Here is a 17,529-nt window from a genome sequence, read left to right as displayed (position 1 = left end):
GTCCCCATACCAGCACCAATCAGTCACATGCAGAGTGTATAACCCAGTGAAGAGGCTTCATATGTCCTCATACCAGCACCAATCAAGCACATGCAGACTGTATACCCCAGTGAATAGGCTTCATATGTCCCCATACCAGCACCAATCAGTCACATGCAGAGTGTATACCTCAGTGGAGAGGCTTCATATGTCCCCATACCAGCACCAATCAAGCAAGTGCAGAGTGTATACCTTGTGGAGAGGCTTCATATGTCCCCATACCAGCACCAATCAAGCACATGCAGAGTGTATAACCCAGTGGAGAGGCTTCATATGTCCCCATACCAGCACCAATCGGTCACATGCAGAGTGTATACCCCAGTGGAGAGGCCTCATATGTCCCCATGCCAGCACCAATCAAGCACGTGCAGAGTGTGTATCCAGTGGAGAGACTTCATTTGTCCCCATGCATCTACAGATACAATGAGGACTATTTAAAGACATCGGAATAGCAAGAAGGATATGCTTGAGAAAGGCTGACTACCATAGCCAAAACGTGTTGCATTATCCTTCTCCCAAGATCCAGTTACCACTCAGAGTTGCCGTGGAGCGGGTCAGCAGTAGCAGCAAGAGCCAACGCCCACAGAACGGTAAAGCACGGACAAGCCAAAACAGACTGGCAAAACGCTGGAAATAAACACTGGAAGAAAGACGCTCCAGAATTGGCAACACTGGTAACTTCCAACCTGCGGACCACGGGTGGAAACATAGCCGCCAAGGAAGCACCCCTACCTATAGGGAAAAGAGATCATGGCCAAGGACACAATCCTGGAGACCTTGTACAAGATCTAGCGAAAGATCCCATCGTGGGGGTTATGGGTGGATTAGAAACCCTGAAAATCATCCTCCATAACAGGATATAAAGAGAACTCTTTTATGCATCTAGGACCTTAAAAGGGTTATAAGGTTAGAGCTTTTTTCTGTGAAGAAGTGCACTTAAAAAGATCGATCTGAAACTAACTAAACTTTTTACAAAGGCTGCGGCCGCTGCAGGAAAAAGTCTTTTAAAAGCGCAAAGATTTTATTACTTTTAAAAGCGCGAAGATTTTATTATTATTATTATTTTTTATAAAAAAGTATAAAACATTTTTTTTTATGAAAATCTTTTTTTTATATGTTTTACAAATGCACATAAAAGTATACCATTAAAGTATATCGTTAACCGATAACTCTACAAATCAGTTTTTAGGAATATCTTGTCTACCATTATTAGCACTAAGTAGGACACACACTAATTAGGAATCACATTCATTACACTTGTATGTATTTATCCTGTATGTATTTATCCTATATTAAGGAAACACTTTTATTTTACCTCTATGTAGTTATCGCACATTAAGGTACTATTACTACCTTAATTCACGCAGCGAACACTAGCAAGCAAACGCCCTATCGTACATTAGAACATTTGCACCAGGTACACTAAAATTTTCATTTCATGTGTACCAAGATGGATAACACACTTTCTGCTAGATTACGAGTTTTGCGTTATGAGTGAAAAAGCCTCATAACGCTGCTTTTTCACTACTGCTGCTATTACGAGTCTTGTAGCTATAGGTGTACCGCACACGTTTTTGGCCGTAACGCAACGTAACTACCGCAGCTTTCAAAAAGTCCTTTTTCAATGGGACTTCCATAGCGCCAGTATTACGAGTTTTGCCTGGGAGGCCAAAAAGTGAACGGTACAGCCTATAACTACAAGATTCGTACCGCCATCTAAAGTCAGTAGTTATGAGTTTTTATGTTACAAAGCTGTACCATAAAACTCATAACTAAAGTGTTACAAAGTACACTAACACCCATAAACTACTTATTAACCCCTAAACCGAGGCCCTCCCGCATCGCCGCCACTATAATAAACATATTAACCCCTAAACTGCCGCACTCCCGCATCGCAAACACTAGTTAAATATTATTAACCCCTAATCTGCCGCGCCCGTCACTGCCGCCACTATACTAAAGTTATTAACCCCTAAACCTAACCCTAAGTCTAACCCTAACACCCCTAACTTTAATATAATTAAAATAAATCTAAATAAAAATTACTATCATTAACTAAATAATTCCTATTTAAAACTAAATAATTCCTATTTAAAACTAAATACTTACCTATAAAATAAACCCTAAGCTTGCTACAATAAAACTAATAGTTACATTGTAGCTAGTTTAGGTTTTATTTTTATTTCACAGCTAAGTTTGTATTTTTTTTAACTAGGTAGACTAGTTAGTAAATAGTTATTAACTATTTACTAGCTACCTAGTTAAAATAAATGCAAATTTACCTGTAAAATAAAAGCTAACCTGTCTTACACTAACACCTAACATTACACTACAATTAAATAAATTACATTAATTAAATACAATTAACTAAATACAATTACGGAATTAAAGGTGAGAAAATCCTATTGGCTGATGCAATCAGCCAATAGGATTGAGCTCGCATTCTATTGGCTGTTCTAATCAGCCAATAGAATGCGATCTCAATCCTACTGGCTGATTGGATCAGCCAATAGGATTGAAGCTCAATCCTATTGGCTGATTGCATCAGCCAATAGGATTTTTTCACCTTTAATTCCGATTGGCTGATAGAATCAGCCAATCGGAATTCAAGGGACGCCATCTTGGATGACATCATTTAAAGGAACCTTCATTCTTGAAGAGCCATCGAAAGAAGAGGATGCTCCACGCCAGATGTCTTGAAGATAGAAGATGCCGTCTGGATGAAGACTTCTGCCCGCCTAGAGGACGACTTCTTGCCGCTTGGATGAAGACTTCTCCCGGCTTCTTTGAGGACTTCTGCCCGCTTGGATGAAGACTTCTCCCAGCTTGATGAGGATGGATGTCCGGTCTTCAAAAACTGTAAGTGGATCTTCGGGGGTTAGTGTTAGGTTTTTTTAAGGGTTAATTGGGCAGGTTTTATTTTTAGCTTAGGGTTTTAGGCAGCAAAAAAGAGCTAAATGCCCTTTTAAGGGCAATGCGCATCCAAATGCCCTTTTCAGGGCAATGGGGAGCTTAGTTTTTTTTAGATAGGATTTTATTTGAGGGGTTTGGTTGTGTGAGTGGTGGGTTTTACTGTTGGGGGGTTGTTTGTATATTTTTAAAAGGTAAAAGAGCTGATTTCTTTGGGGCAATGCCCCGCAAAAGGTCCTTTTAAGGGCTGTTGGCAGTTTAGTTAGGCTAGGTTTTTTTGAATTGTTGGGGGGTCTTTTTATTTTGATAGGGCTATTAGATTAGGTGTAATTAGTTTAAATATTTGATAATTTGCTTTTTATTTTGTGTAATTTAGTGTTTATTGTTTTTGTAATTTAGTTAATTGTATTTAATTAATGTAATTTATTTAATTGTAGTGTAATATTAGGTGTTAGTGTAAGACAGGTTAGGTTTTATTTTACAGGTAAATTTTTATTTATTTTAACTAGGTAGTTAGTAAATAGTTAATAACTATTTACTAACTAGTCTACCTAGTTAAAATAAATACAAACTTACCTGTGAAATAAAAATAAAACCTAAGATAGATACAATGTAACTATTAGTTATATTGCAGCAAGCTTAGGGTTTATTTTATAGGTAAGTATTTAGTTTTAAATAGGAATTGTTTAGTTAATGATAGTAATTTTTATTTAGATTTATTTTAATTATATTAAAGTTAGGGGTGTTAGGGTTAGGGTTAGAGTTAGGTTTAGGGGTTAATATATTTATTTAGTGTTAGTAATATGGGAAGCCAGAGGTTTAGGGGTTAATAACTTTAGTATAGTGGCGGCGGCGACGTTGGGGGCAGCAGATTAGGGGTTAATAAATTTATATAGGTGGCGGCGACATTGGGGACGGCAGATTAGGGGTTAATAAGTGTAGGTAGGTGGCGGCGATGTCGGGGGAGGCAGATTAGGGGTTAATAAGTGTAATGTAGATGTCGAGGGCAGAAGATTAGGGGTGTTTAGACTCTGGGTTTATGTTAGGGTGTTAGGTGTAAACATACATTTTCTTTCCCCATAGGAATCAATCAATGGGGCTGCGTTACAGAGCTTTATGCTCCTTTATTGCAGGTGTTAGGCTTCTTTTTAGCCGGCTCTCCCCATTGATGTCTATGGGGAAAATTGTGCACGAGCATGTAAAACCAGCTCAAAGCAGCGCTGGTATTTGAGTGCGGTATGGAGCTCAACGCTGCCATATTGCCCGCTAACGCCGGGTTTTTGCAAACCTGTTATAGCAGCGCTATTAAAGGTGAGAGATGGAAATAACTTGCAAGTTATTCCCGAGTCGCTCATAACGCAAAACTCGTAATCTGGCTGTTTATTACTAAGCACAAATAGTGTGTAAAAGACAAACGCTGGTACATTTGTGAGATCTAGATATAACTGAATACAGATTTCTCGACAGCCACTTTATCTTTTTGCAAACTTACATTGTATGCATTGTATCTTGTATGATCTTGATATTTTATTTCATTTTTTAGTATTAAATTAACTAACAAACGGCTAGATTACGAGTCTTGCGCTAGGCTTAAAAAGCAGGGGTTGGCCGGTCCCAACGCTGTTTTTTAACGCCCGCTGGTATTACGAGTCTTGCAGGTACAGGTGTACCGCTCACTTTTTTGGCCAGACTCGGAAATACCGCAAATCCACTTATGTCAATTGCGTATCCTATATTTTCAATGGGACTTGCATAGCCCCGGTATTACGAGTCTTCCAAAAAGTGAGCGGTACACCCTCTCCTGTCAAGCCTGGTACCGCACTTTAAAGTCAGTAGTTAAGAGTTTTACACTACAACGCCGTAGCATAAAACTCTTAACTAAAGTGCTAAAAAGTACACTAACACCCATAAACTACCTATTAACCCCTAAACCGAGGCCCTCCCACATCGCAAACACTAAAATAATTTTTTTAACCCCTAATCTGCCGAACCGGACATCGCCACCACTATAATAAATATATTAACCCCTAAACCGCCGCACTCCCGCATCGCAAACACTGTTTAAATATTATTAACCCCTAATCTGCCGGCCCTAACATTGCCGCCACCTACCTACATTTATTAACCCCTAATCTGCCGCCCCCAACGTCTCCGCCACTATAATAAAGTTATTAACCCCTAAACCTAAGTCTAACCCTAACCCCACCTAACTTAAATATAATTTAAATAAATCTAAATAAAATTACTACAATTAACTAAATAATTCCTATTTAAAACTAAATACTTACCTATAAAATAAACCCTCAGCTAGCTACAATATAACTAATAGTTACATTGTAGCTATCTTAGGGTTTATTTTTATTTCACAGGCAACTTTGTATTTATTTTAACTAGGTACAATAGTTACTAAATAGTTATTAACTATTTAATAACTACCTACTTAAAATAAAGACACATTTACCTGTAAAATAAAACCTAACCTAAGTTACAATTACACCTAACACTACACTACAATTAAATTAATTACCTAAATTAAATACAATTAATTACAATTAAATAAAATTATCTAAAGTACAAAAACAAACAAATAAACACCAAATTACAGAAAATAATAAACAAATTACAAGATTTTTAAACTAATTACACCTAATCTAATCCCCCTAACAAAATAAAAAAAGCCCCCCCAAAATAAAAAAAGCCCTACCCTACACTAAATTACAAATAGCCCTTAAAAGGGACTTTTGCGGGGCATTGCCCCAAAGTAATCAGCTCTTTTACCTGAAAAAAAAATTACAATTCCCCCCCCAACATTAAAACCCACCACCCACACAACCAACCCTACTCTAAAACCCACCCAATCCCCCCTTTAAAAACCTAACACTAACCCCCTGAAGATCACCTTACCGGGAGACGTCTTCACCCAACCGGGACGAATTCCTCAACGAATCCGGGAGAAGTCTTCATCCAAGCCGGGCGAAGTGGTCCTCCAGACGGGCAGAAGTCTTCATCCAGACGGCATCTTCTATCTTCATCCATCCGGCGCGGAGCGGGTCCATCTTCAAGACATTTGACGCGGAGCATCCTCTTCTTCCGACAGCTAAACACAGAATGAAGGTTCCTTTAAATGACGTCATCCAAGATGGCGTCCCTTCAATTCAGGTTGGCTGATAGAATTCTATCAGCCAATCGGAATTAAGGTAGAAAAAATCCTATTGGCTGATGCAAGTATTTTTTCACAACAGGAGTGAAATGTAAATTTTGATGAATTAAAGTGCCCCTGTTTGTAATCAAAGTTTTTAAAACCGGGCACTTTAGCATCAAAATTTACATTTACTTTAATATAGTGGCGGCGACGTTGGGAGCGGCAGATTAGGGGTTAATAACTATAATGTAGGTGGCAGCGATGTTGGGGGCAGCAGATTAGGGGTTCATAAGTATAATGTAGGTGGTGGCGGTGTCCGGAGCGGCAGATTAGGGGTTAATAATATAATGCAGGTGTCGGCGATGTCGGGGGCGGCAGATTAGGGGTTAATAAGTGTAAGATTAGGGGTGTTTAGACTCGGGGTTCATGTTAGGGTGTTAGGTGTAGACATACTGTAAATGTATTTTCCCCATAGGAATCAATGGGGCTGCGTTAAGAGCTTTACGCTGCTTTTTTGCAGGTGTTAGGTTTTTTTTCAGCCGGCTCTCCCCCATTGATTCCTATGGGGAAATCGTGCACGAGCACGTTTAGCCAGCTCACCGCTAACGTAAGCAGCGCTGGTATTGAGGTGAGATGTGGAGCAAAATTTTGCTCTACGCTCACTTTTTTGCAGTTAACACCGGGTTTGTAAAAACCCGTAATGCCAGCGCTGTCTGTAAGTGGGCGGTGAGCATAAACTCTGCACCCCTGTTAATTAACGCAAAACTCGTAATCTAGGTGAAAATTATTTTATAAGAAACTTGTGTTAAATAGATATTTGTTTCCCTCCATTTGGTATTAGCTCCCGGGCTCCCCAGCACTCTTATTTCTTTTCTCCACTCTTTTGACATGCAGAGTGTATACCCAGTGGAGAGGCTTCATATAGCCCCATACCAGCACCAATCAAGCACGTGCAGAGTGTATACCCCAGTATGTCCCAATACCAGCACTGGAGCTGTGTAAATGGTTCTGATCTCAGAGTTGAAAAAAGCCAAACAGCCTTTTTCATAGCAGATTGTGTATTGCAATGTTGTAAATAATTTGGGGGGGATTGTAAAGACAGATAATAGTTTGTGCAGCAATGTCCCTTGAAAAAGACATAAAAATGCAAAAAAAAAAATTAAAAAAATAAAGTTGTTAAAAAATAAAATCCTCTAATGTGTAAGAACATTTTATATTGCACTATTGCTTGCATATAACAGCATTTAACTCCTGTAAAGGAGTAAAACTGTAGCTAAAGTAAGCTGCAGAGCAGCAATGTTCTACTGGGAGCTAGCTGAACATATCTGGTGAGCCAATGACAAGAGGCATGCGTGTGTAGCCACCAATCAGCTGCTAGCTCCCAATAGTGCACTCTTGCATCTGGTAATAGTATTCTTCTGTCTTCTTCATTGTAAGTAATATACAAATTATGTGCTGAATATATATTTTCTTCTATAAGGTACGACAAATCCACAGAATCATCCTTTACTTGTGGGATATTATCCTCCTGCTAACAGGAAGTGGCAAAGAGCACCACAGCAGAGCTGTCTATATAGCTCCTCCCTTAGCTCCACCCCCCAGTCATTCTCTTTGCCTACTCTAAGTACTAGGAAGGGTAAAGTGAAAGAGGTGATAAAATATTAGTTTTTAATTACTTCAAGCAAGAGTTTTTTGTTTTAAATGGTACCGGTGTGTGCTATTTACTCTCAGGCAGAAGATGGATGAAGACTTCTGCCTGGAAGATGATGATCTTAGCATTTGTAACTAAGATCCAGTGCTGTTCCCACAGAGGCTGAGGGGTACAAGAAACTTCAGTGTGAGCAACGTTTTCATGCTATATAGCAGTGAGGTATGTTCAGTCATTTTTTCTGGAGAGACTGTGTATTTCAGAAAGGCTGACAGTATCCCCATGAGGGTAAGGGTAAGCAGTAATCCTAAGAGCTATAGAAAGGCATTACTAAGCTTGCATAAGGGGCTAATTAAAAATGGTTGACACTGAGTTTTGAATGTTTGTGGGCAAACGTTTTATGAACTGGGAGTGCTGTTAACGTTTTGTGTGCAATAACGTTTTTTGGGCAACTTTATTGAGGGTACACTTGGCTTATTTTTTGGGTCTCAGACCCACATGGCTAGTTAAAACCTCTCTGGTACAGTTCTTTGAGGCTGTAGAGACATCGAGTGAGATGGGCGGGGCCTATTTTCGCGCCTCAGATGCGCAGTTGTTTTCACTCTGCAAGTAGCAAGCTCCAACTCCTGAGGGCCCTTGTGGATGTTTTGGGCCAAATCAAAGCTTTAACCCCATATTTGCAATCCCTGAGGGCAGGTAGGCGCCACAGCAGGGCTGTGGCAAGGTGCTGGGGGTGTTTTTCTGGATTTAGGCATTATTTCAATCCGGTTTGCACAATAAAGGGTTAAATGTTAAATTTTCTTGTGGGGCAAACTTAAATACACATATTGAGTCTGCTATCAAAAATTTGAAAAATTGTGTGCATTTTAAAGCAGTTTTGCAGAACGTGTATACTTTTTTTCTCTTAAAGGCGCAGTACCGCTTTTTAAGATTGTTATTTTTTTCACTAAATAAAGTGTTTTCATGCTTGTTTGTAGTCATAAATAGCCTGTTCAACATGTCTGACATTGAGGAAAGTCATTGTTCAATATGTTTAGAAGCCATTGTGGAACCCCCACTTAGAATGTGTCCCTCATGCACTAAAAGGTCAATACATTGCAAAGAACATATTTTAGCTACTAAAAGTATGTTGCAGGATGATTCTCAGTCAGAAGGGAATCAGGTTATGCCATCTAATTCTCCCCAAGTGTCACAACCATTAACGCCCGCACAAGCGACGCCAAGTTCTTCTAGTGTGTCTAATTCTTTCACCCTGCAAGATATGGCCGCAGTTATGAATACTACCCTCACAGAGGTTTTATCTAAGCTGCCTGGGTTGCAGGGGAAGCGCAGTAGGTCTGGTGTGAGAACAAATGCTGAGCCCTCTGACGCTTTATTAGCCATATCCGATGTACCCTCACAATCTTCTGAGTTGGGGGTGAGGGATTTGCTGTCTGAGGGAGAGATTTCTGATTCAGGAAAGATGTTCCCTCAGACGGACTCAGATATGACGGCTTTTAAATTTAAACTAGAACACCTCCACTTATTGCTCAGGGAGGTTTTAGCGACTCTGGATGATTGTGACCCTATTGTAGTTCCAGAGAAATTGTGTAAAATCGACAGATTTCTAGAGGTTCCTGCCTACACTGATGTTTTTCCGGTCCCTAAGAGTATTTCGGACATTGTTACTAAGGAGTGGGATAGACCAGGTATTCTGTTCGCTCCCCCTCCTACTTTTAAGAAAATGTTTCCCATATCAGACACCATGCGGGACTCGTGGCAGACGGTCCCTAAGGTGGAGGGAGCTATTTCTACCCTGGCTAAGTGTACAACTATACCTATTGAGGACAGTTGTGCTTTCAAAGATCCTATGGATAAAAATTAGAGGGTCTCCTAAAGAAAATATTTGTTCATCAGGGTTTTCTTCTTCAGCCTATAGCGTGCATTGTTCCTGTAACTACTGCAGCTGCTTTTTGGTTCGAGGCTCTGGAGGAGGCTCTTCAGTTTGAGTCCCCATTAGATGATATTCTGGATAGAATTAGGGCTCTCAAGCTAGCTAATTCTTTCATTACAGATGCCGCTTTTCAAATGGTTTTGCCATTTTAGCGCGTAGAGCGTTGTGGCTTAAGTCCTGGTCTGCTGATGTGTCATCAAAATCTAAGCTTTTAGCCATCCCTTTCAAGGGTTAGACCCTATTTGGGCCTGAACTGAAATATATCATTTCAGACATCACTGGAGGGAAAGGCCATGCCCTTCCTCAGGATAAGACAAATAAGATGAGGACCAAACAAAATAATTTTCGTTCCTTTCGAAACTTCAAAGGTGGTCCCTCTACCTCTTCCCCTGCTGCAAAGCAAGAGGGGAATTTTGCCCAATCCAAGTCAGTCTGGAGACCTAACCAGACTTGGAACAAAGGTAAACAGGCCAAGAAGCCCACTGCTGCCACCAAGACAGCATGAAGGGGTAGCCCCCGATCCGGGACCGGATCTAGTAGGGGGCAGACTCTCTCTCTTTACTCAGGCTTGGGCAAGAGACGTTCAGGACTCCTGGGCTTTAGAAATCGTATTCCTGGGCTTTAGAAATCGTAACCCAGGGGTATCTTCTAGATTTCAAAGATTCTCCTCCAAGGGGGAGATTCCATCTTTCTCAATTGTCTGTAAACCAGGCGTTCTTACGCTGTGTAGAAGACCTATATACCATGGGAGTGATCTGCCCAGTTCCGAAAACAGAACAGGGGCAGGGGTTCTACTCCAATCTGTTTGTGGTTCCCAAAAAAGAGGGAACCTTCAGACCAATTTTAGATCTCAAGATCCTAAACAAATTCCTCAGAGTCCCATCCTTCAAGATGGAGACCATTCGGACTATTTTACCAATGATCTAGGAGGGTCAATATATGACCACCGTGGACTTAAAGGATACGTATCTACACATCCCTATCCACAAAGATCAACACCAGTTCCTCAGGTTCGCCTTTCTGGACAAGCATTACCAGTTTGTGGCTCTTCCCTTCGGGTTGGCCACAGCTCCCAGAATTTTCACAAAGGTGCTAGGGTCCCTTCTGGCGGTTCTAAGGCCGCGGGGCATAGCAGTGGCGCCTTAGCTGGACGATATCTTAATTCAGGCATCAACTGACCAACTAGCCAAATCTCACACGGACATCGTGTTGGCTTTTCTAAGATCTCACGGGTGGAAGGTGAACGTAAAAAGAGTTCACTTATCCCTCTCACAAGAGTTCCATTCCTGGGAACTCTGATAGATTCGGTGGACATGAAAATTTTTCTGACGGAGGTCAGGAAATCAAAGATTTTAACCACCTGCCGAGCTCTTCATTCCATTCCTTGGCCGTCAGTGGCTCAGTGTATGGAGGTAATCGGTCTAATGGTAGCGGCAATGGACATAGTTCCGTTTGCTCGCTTGCATCTCAGACCACTGCAACTATGCATGCTCAATCAGTGGAATGGGGATTATGCAGATTTATCTCCTCAGATAAATCTGGATCAAGAGACCAGAGTCTCTCTTCTTTGGTGGTTGTCACAGGATCATCTGTCCCAGGGAATGTGTTTCCACAGGCCAGCATGGGTCATAGTGACGACGGACGCCAGCCTATTGGGCTGGGGTGCAGTCTGGAATTCCCTGAAAGCACAGGGTTTGTGGACTCAGGAGGAGGCTCTCCTCCCAATAAATATTCTAGAACTGAGAGCGATCTTCAACGTGCTTCAGGCGTGGCCTCAGCTGGCTTCGGCCAGATTCATAAGATTCCAGTCGGACAATATCACGACTGTAGCATATATCAATCATCAGGGGGGAACAAAGAGTTCTCTAGCGATGATAGAGGTTACCAAAATAATTCGATGGGCAGAGACTCACTCTAGCCATCTATCAGCAATCTATATCCCAGGAGTGGAGAACTGGGAAGCGGATTTTCTAAGTCGTCAGACTTTTGATCCGGGGGAGTGGGAACTCCATCCGGAGGTGTTTGCACAATTGATTAAAGGATTACTTTCTGTTATAATTTTTAAGCTAAACAACTAACATATTAAAGTTAATAAACATTAATTAAAACCTACTGACCTATATTTTCTCCAAAACGAAGTTTCATAACGTTCTAAAAGTTATATATTTTATTTGCCGATGATGTCACGTTATCCTGCCCACTATTTTCAGCACTGCCTGTTCAAAATACTTAAACCAATAACTTTGTGTTTAAAGCGCCATTTTGAAACCTAGGTATTGTAAACGGATTGGTACAGAGCAAAGGATACCCACGGAGTGGGTTTGGAAAACAATTAAATTTGCAGACAAGATTTCTTATATACGGTAGAGATATGTTAATGAAATGCTATTGATAAAAAGCGTATTTGGGGTAGTTAGTTAGTAACAGGCATAGAAAATATTTACTTACAGTGGCCCTTTAAGCAATGGGGCACACCAGAATTGGATCTGATGGCGTCTCGTCAGAACGACAAACTTCCTTGTTACGGGTCCAGGTCAAGGGATCCTCAGGCAGTACTGATAGATGCTCTAGCAGTACCCTGGTCGTTCAACCTGGCTTATGTGTTTCCACCATTTCCTCTCCTTCCTTGTTTGATCAAACAGGAGAGAGCCTCAGTGATTTTGATAGCACCTGCGTGGCCACGCAGGACTTGGTATGCAGACCTGGTGGACATGTCATCTCTTCCACCATGGACTCTGCCACTGAGACAGGACCTTCTGATTCAAGGTCCGTTCCAGCATCCATATCTAGTTTCTCTGCGGCTGACTGCTTGGAGATTGAACGCTTGATTTTATCCAAGTGGGGTTTCTCTGAGTCTGTCATAGATACCTTGATTCAGGCTCGAAAGCCTGTCACTAGGAAAAGTTATCATAAGATATGGCGTAAATATCTTTATTGGTGCGAATCCAAAGGCTACTCATGGAGTAAGATCAGGATTCCTAGTATTTTGTCCTTTCTCCAAGAAGGATTGGAGAAGGGGTTATCAGCGAGTTCCTTAAAGGGACAGATATCTGCTTTATCAATTCTACTGCACAAGCGTCTGGCAGATGTTCCAGACGTTCAGTCGTTCTGTCAGGCTTTAGTTAGAATCAAGCCTGTGTTTAAACCTGTTGCTCCGCCATGGAGTTTGAATTTAGTTTTTAAAGTTCTTCAAGGGGTTCCGTTTGAACCTATGCATTCCATAGATATTAAGCTTCTATCTTGGAAAGTTCTGTTTTTAGTTGCTATCTCTTCGGCTCGAAGAATTTCTGAACTATCTGCATTGCAATGCTACTCGCCTTATCTGGTTTTCCATGCTGATAAGGTGGTTTTGCGTACCAAACCTGGATTCCTTCCTAAGGTTGTTACTAATAGGAATATCAATCAGGAAATTGTTGTTCTTTCTCTGTGTCCTAATCCTTCCTCTAAGAAGGAGCGTCTGTTGCACAACTTGGACGTGGTTCGTGCTTTGAAGTTTTACTTGCAAGCAACCAAAGATTTCCGTCAAACATCTTCTTTGTTTGTTGTCTATTCTGGAAAACGTAAAGGTCATAAAGCTACAGCTACCTCTCTTTCTTTTTGGCTGAAAAGCATCATCCGTTTGGCATACGAGACTGCTGGACAGCAGCCTCCTGAAAGGATTACAGCTCACTCTACTAGAGTGGTGGCTTCCACATGGGCTTTTAAAAATGATGCTTCTGTTGAACAGATTTGTAAGGCTGTGACTTGGTCTTTGCTTCATACCTTTTTCCAAATTTTCCAAATTTGATACTTTTGCTTCTTTGGAGGCTATTTTTGGGAGAAAAGTTCTTCAAGCAGTGGTGCCTTCTGTTTAACCATCTGTCTTGTCCCTCCCGTTCATCCGTGTCCTGTAGGTTTGGTATTGTATCCCACAAGTAAAGGATGAATCCGTGGACTCGTCGTACCTTATAGAAGAAAAGTAAATTTATGCTTACCTGATAAATTAATTTCTTCTATGGTACGACGAGTCCACGGCCCACCCTGTCATTTTAAACTTCAGTCACCTCTGCACCTTTTAGTTTCTCCTTTTTCTTCCTGTACCTTCGGTCGAATGACTGGGGGGTGGAGCTAAGGGAGGAGCTATATAGATAGCTCTGCTGTGGTGCTCTTTGCCACTTCCTGTTAGCAGGAGGATAATATCCCACAAGTAAAGGATAAATCCGTGGACTTGTCGTACCATAGAAGAAATTAATTTATCAGGCAAGCATAAATTTACTTTTTTTTTCCCTAGCATAAAATGATGTAGTAATCTCATTGCTTTTATTTGCAACTTGGAAGTATTACAGATCCATAACACAGAAGGACCTATTAGTTACATTAGTGTGATGTTAAGTTAAAACAAATAAATAGGATTTTTACCCTTTATCTTGTTGAGACAGCACAACACTTCACATATTATTTGCAGCCAAGAGACGTGGGAACAGTGTTTAGTTCTTGCTCATTGTCAGAGAGGCAGCTAAACAAATTAATACCGCTCCCTTTTTCTGACCTTTAGGCCTCTGTCTTCAGACCAAGCCAAGCCCATGTGGTATGTGGCCAGTCCCTTCCTGAAGAGAGCAGCTTTGGTTTCCTGCCATGTAAGTAGGATTCACAATAAAGGTTTGAGATCAGAAGCTATTTCTGAGCAGCAATGAACCTATCAGCAGCTAAATTCTGTGTGGGCTTCATATAATGAGCTGTTTTACAAATGTATATTACACTGTATTGTATTTTATTTAGGTTTGGGAAAGTTCTAGCAGAACGATGCCTATAAGCTTATAATGTTTTGTTAGAAGCAGTGCTGTGCACTTTACAGTACCATGGAATTTAAGGGATACTAAACCCAATTTTTTTTTCTTTGATGATTCAGACAGAGCAGGCGATTTTAAGCTACTTTCTAATTGACTACTATTGTCAATTTTCTTAATTCTCTTGCTATCTTTATTTAAAAAGCAGGAATGTAAAGCTTAGGAGCCAGCCCATTTTAGGTTCAGCATCCCGGATAGCACTTGCTTATTGGTGACCACATTCAGCCAACCAATATGCAAGCGTAACTCAGGTTCTGAACCAAAAATGGTCCGGCTCCTAAGATTTTCCATTTCTGCTTTTTAAATAAAGATAGCAAGAGAACGAAGAAAATTTGATAACAGGAGTAAATTAGAAAGTTGCTTAAAATTGCCTGCTCTATATGAATGATTTAGTATCCCTTTAACTTTAATTGCTGTTAAAAATTGTTATTTTCTATTTAAATGTCAGCTCCAGATCAAAAGGCACATAGAATGCTTTAAGATTTAGGTCAATATGGTCATGTTAGCGGGATATAAATGGTGTATGATTATAGTTAGGGTTATCTTATGGTTAGATTATTCTTAAATTAACTCATTCGCTGCCAGAATGATTTGTTGTCTATTCTAGCATCCAAAGGTTTCAACGGGAGAGTAATAGAGACATTAGGAATATTACAATGGGGTAGAAGGAGAAATATGTTTTAGAGATAGATGTCAGAAACAAAAGTGAAAGGGAAAATGAGATATAGGAAGAAATATACAGGCAAATCAGCTTTAATTGAAAGATGAGCAAAAGATGGAGAAGAAGAGAAACAGGTAGAGGATAGATAGACCAGGACAAAAAGAAGAGAGAGGGATATAGCAAAGTTAATCTTTTTCTTTATCCATCTTTTTAATGAAGAACAAATATACCAATTTCCTGAGTTTGGTTCCCAAATCCAGTTCTCTGGGGACTTTATTTGGCCAGGAATTTAGGACATTTATTTCTGATAGGTTCATGGAAAAAGCTGATGCAGAACAAAATTAAGCAGGAGGGACTTTTTTGACCTCAGGCCCAGAGGAGCTAATGCAGGTCACATATAGGGCATAGGGGCTGGCTTGGAAGGAAGGTTTTACAAGGGGATTGGGCAGAAGTGACTTGTTATTACAGGAGCTAAAGTGGGAGAAGAAGCTCTCATACTCCCTCCCTATATTTTGGTTTTGTTACTGATCAGTCACAGCTAGCGAGGTACTTGCCTTGTGGGACTAGTGGCTTATTCAGTAGAAGCACTAACTGGATGTTCCGGGATATCCTATTGGGAAAACACTGTGGGCTAGGTTACAAGTGTCAAGCTAACGTTAAAATATTACGCCCACGCATATTAGAAGCTGAAAGTATACTAAATTTGCGCTCGTCGGCTTAGCACAACTGAAGACTTTGCGTGAAGAATAAATAAACAGTTGCACCAAACAAAACATAAATACATTACAATAAAGTGTTACACTCATATGTACACAATCTAATAAAAACTATACATATAAATATTAATAAAAAATAGTTATAAGGTTATCAAGTTATAAGGTTATCAATGTATTTGAATGGAAAGGGCTATATTGTGTGTATATATATATATATATATATATATATATATATATATATATATATATATATATATATATATATATAAAACATCTGAAGAATGGGACTGTTTGATCCCCGAAAGGTCATGGTTTGAAATAAATATTCTCTTTATAAAAGTCCAGTGAGTGTATAAATCCCATTTGTTGTAACATAATTTATGTAAGAACTTACCTGATAAATTCATTTCTTTCATAGTGGCAAGAGTCCATGAGCTTGTGACGTATGGGATATACATTCATACCAGGAGGGGGCAAAGTTTCCCAAACCTCAAGGGCCCGATCCGATAAAAATCGTCGCCCGCAAAAGCTGGTGACGCCAATATTTGCGCTGGTTTGGTATCCTATATACGGCGTAACCTAGAAGTTACGTGCGTATATTTCTGGCGTTGCCCGTAGTATTTTGGGCCATAGGCAGGTATACCAAACCAGCGCAGTTTGGTATCCAATATACAGCGTAAGGACTTACGTGGCGAAAATGGAGAAATCTTACTCCATTTTCACCTCGCCACAAAATGCAGCCGTAAGAAGCCTTACGCTGACTATTGGAGCCCCGTAACTCCCTAATCTACCTGCTAAATAAACCTAACACCTAACGCATGCGCAATGTCTATCTACCTGTCAACCGCGATCCCCCGCCGCAATCCCTAATAAAGTTATTAACCCCTAAACCGCCGCTCCCTGACCCCGCCGCCATCTACATAAACTAACCCCCTACTGTGAGCCCCTAAAACTGCCACCATCTAACTGATCTATCCCCTAATGTGAACCCCTAAAACCGCCGCCATCTACCTTATCTATCCCCTAATCTGACCCCTTACACCGCCGCCACCTATATAAAAATTATTAACCCCTAATCTAATCCCCCTATACCGCCGCCAGCTATATTAATATTAACCCCTAATCTAATATCCCTAAAGTAGTAAGCTCTATTACCAGCCCTTAAAAGGGCCTTTTGCGGGGCTTTGCCCCAAAGTAAACAGCTCTTTTGCCCTATAACCTGCCCTCCCTACACCGCCGCCACCTATATTAATAATATTAACCCCTAATGTAAGCCCCTTACACCGCCGCCATCTATATTAAAATTATTAACCCCTAATTTAATCTACCTACCCCGCCGCCAGCTATATTATCTATATTAACCCTAAGTATATTATAGTTAATATAGTTATTACATTATATATATTAACTATATTAACCCTAATTATATTAGGGTTAATATAGTTAATATAGTTACTATAGTATTTATATTAACTATATTAACTCTATCTAACCCTAACACCCCTAGCTAAATTCTTATTAAATAAATCTAATTCATATTACAAACTAAAATATTCCTATTTAAATCTAAATACTTACCTATGAAATAAACCCTAAGATAGCTACAATATTATTAATAATTACATAATGTTAGGGTTTATATTTATTTTACAGG

General features: G+C 40.2%; 1 protein-coding gene across 1 annotated transcript in view; it reads left to right on the top strand.

Moving 5' to 3' along the window:
• Positions 1-17,529, top strand: part of TMTC1 (transmembrane O-mannosyltransferase targeting cadherins 1) — a 378,921-nt gene that overhangs the window by 50,757 nt on the left and 310,635 nt on the right. Inside the window, exon 5 of the mRNA XM_053718806.1 lies at positions 14,207-14,288. Within this exon, the coding sequence (XP_053574781.1) occupies positions 14,207-14,288 (82 nt within the window). The remainder of the gene's footprint in view (positions 1-14,206; positions 14,289-17,529) is intronic.

This window comes from Bombina bombina, chromosome 6, assembly GCF_027579735.1.
Source record: "Bombina bombina isolate aBomBom1 chromosome 6, aBomBom1.pri, whole genome shotgun sequence".
NCBI classification, from domain to species: Eukaryota; Metazoa; Chordata; class Amphibia; order Anura; family Bombinatoridae; genus Bombina; species Bombina bombina.
The sequence above is the reverse complement of the archived record's forward strand: the minus strand, read 5'-3'. Positions and strand labels throughout refer to the sequence as shown.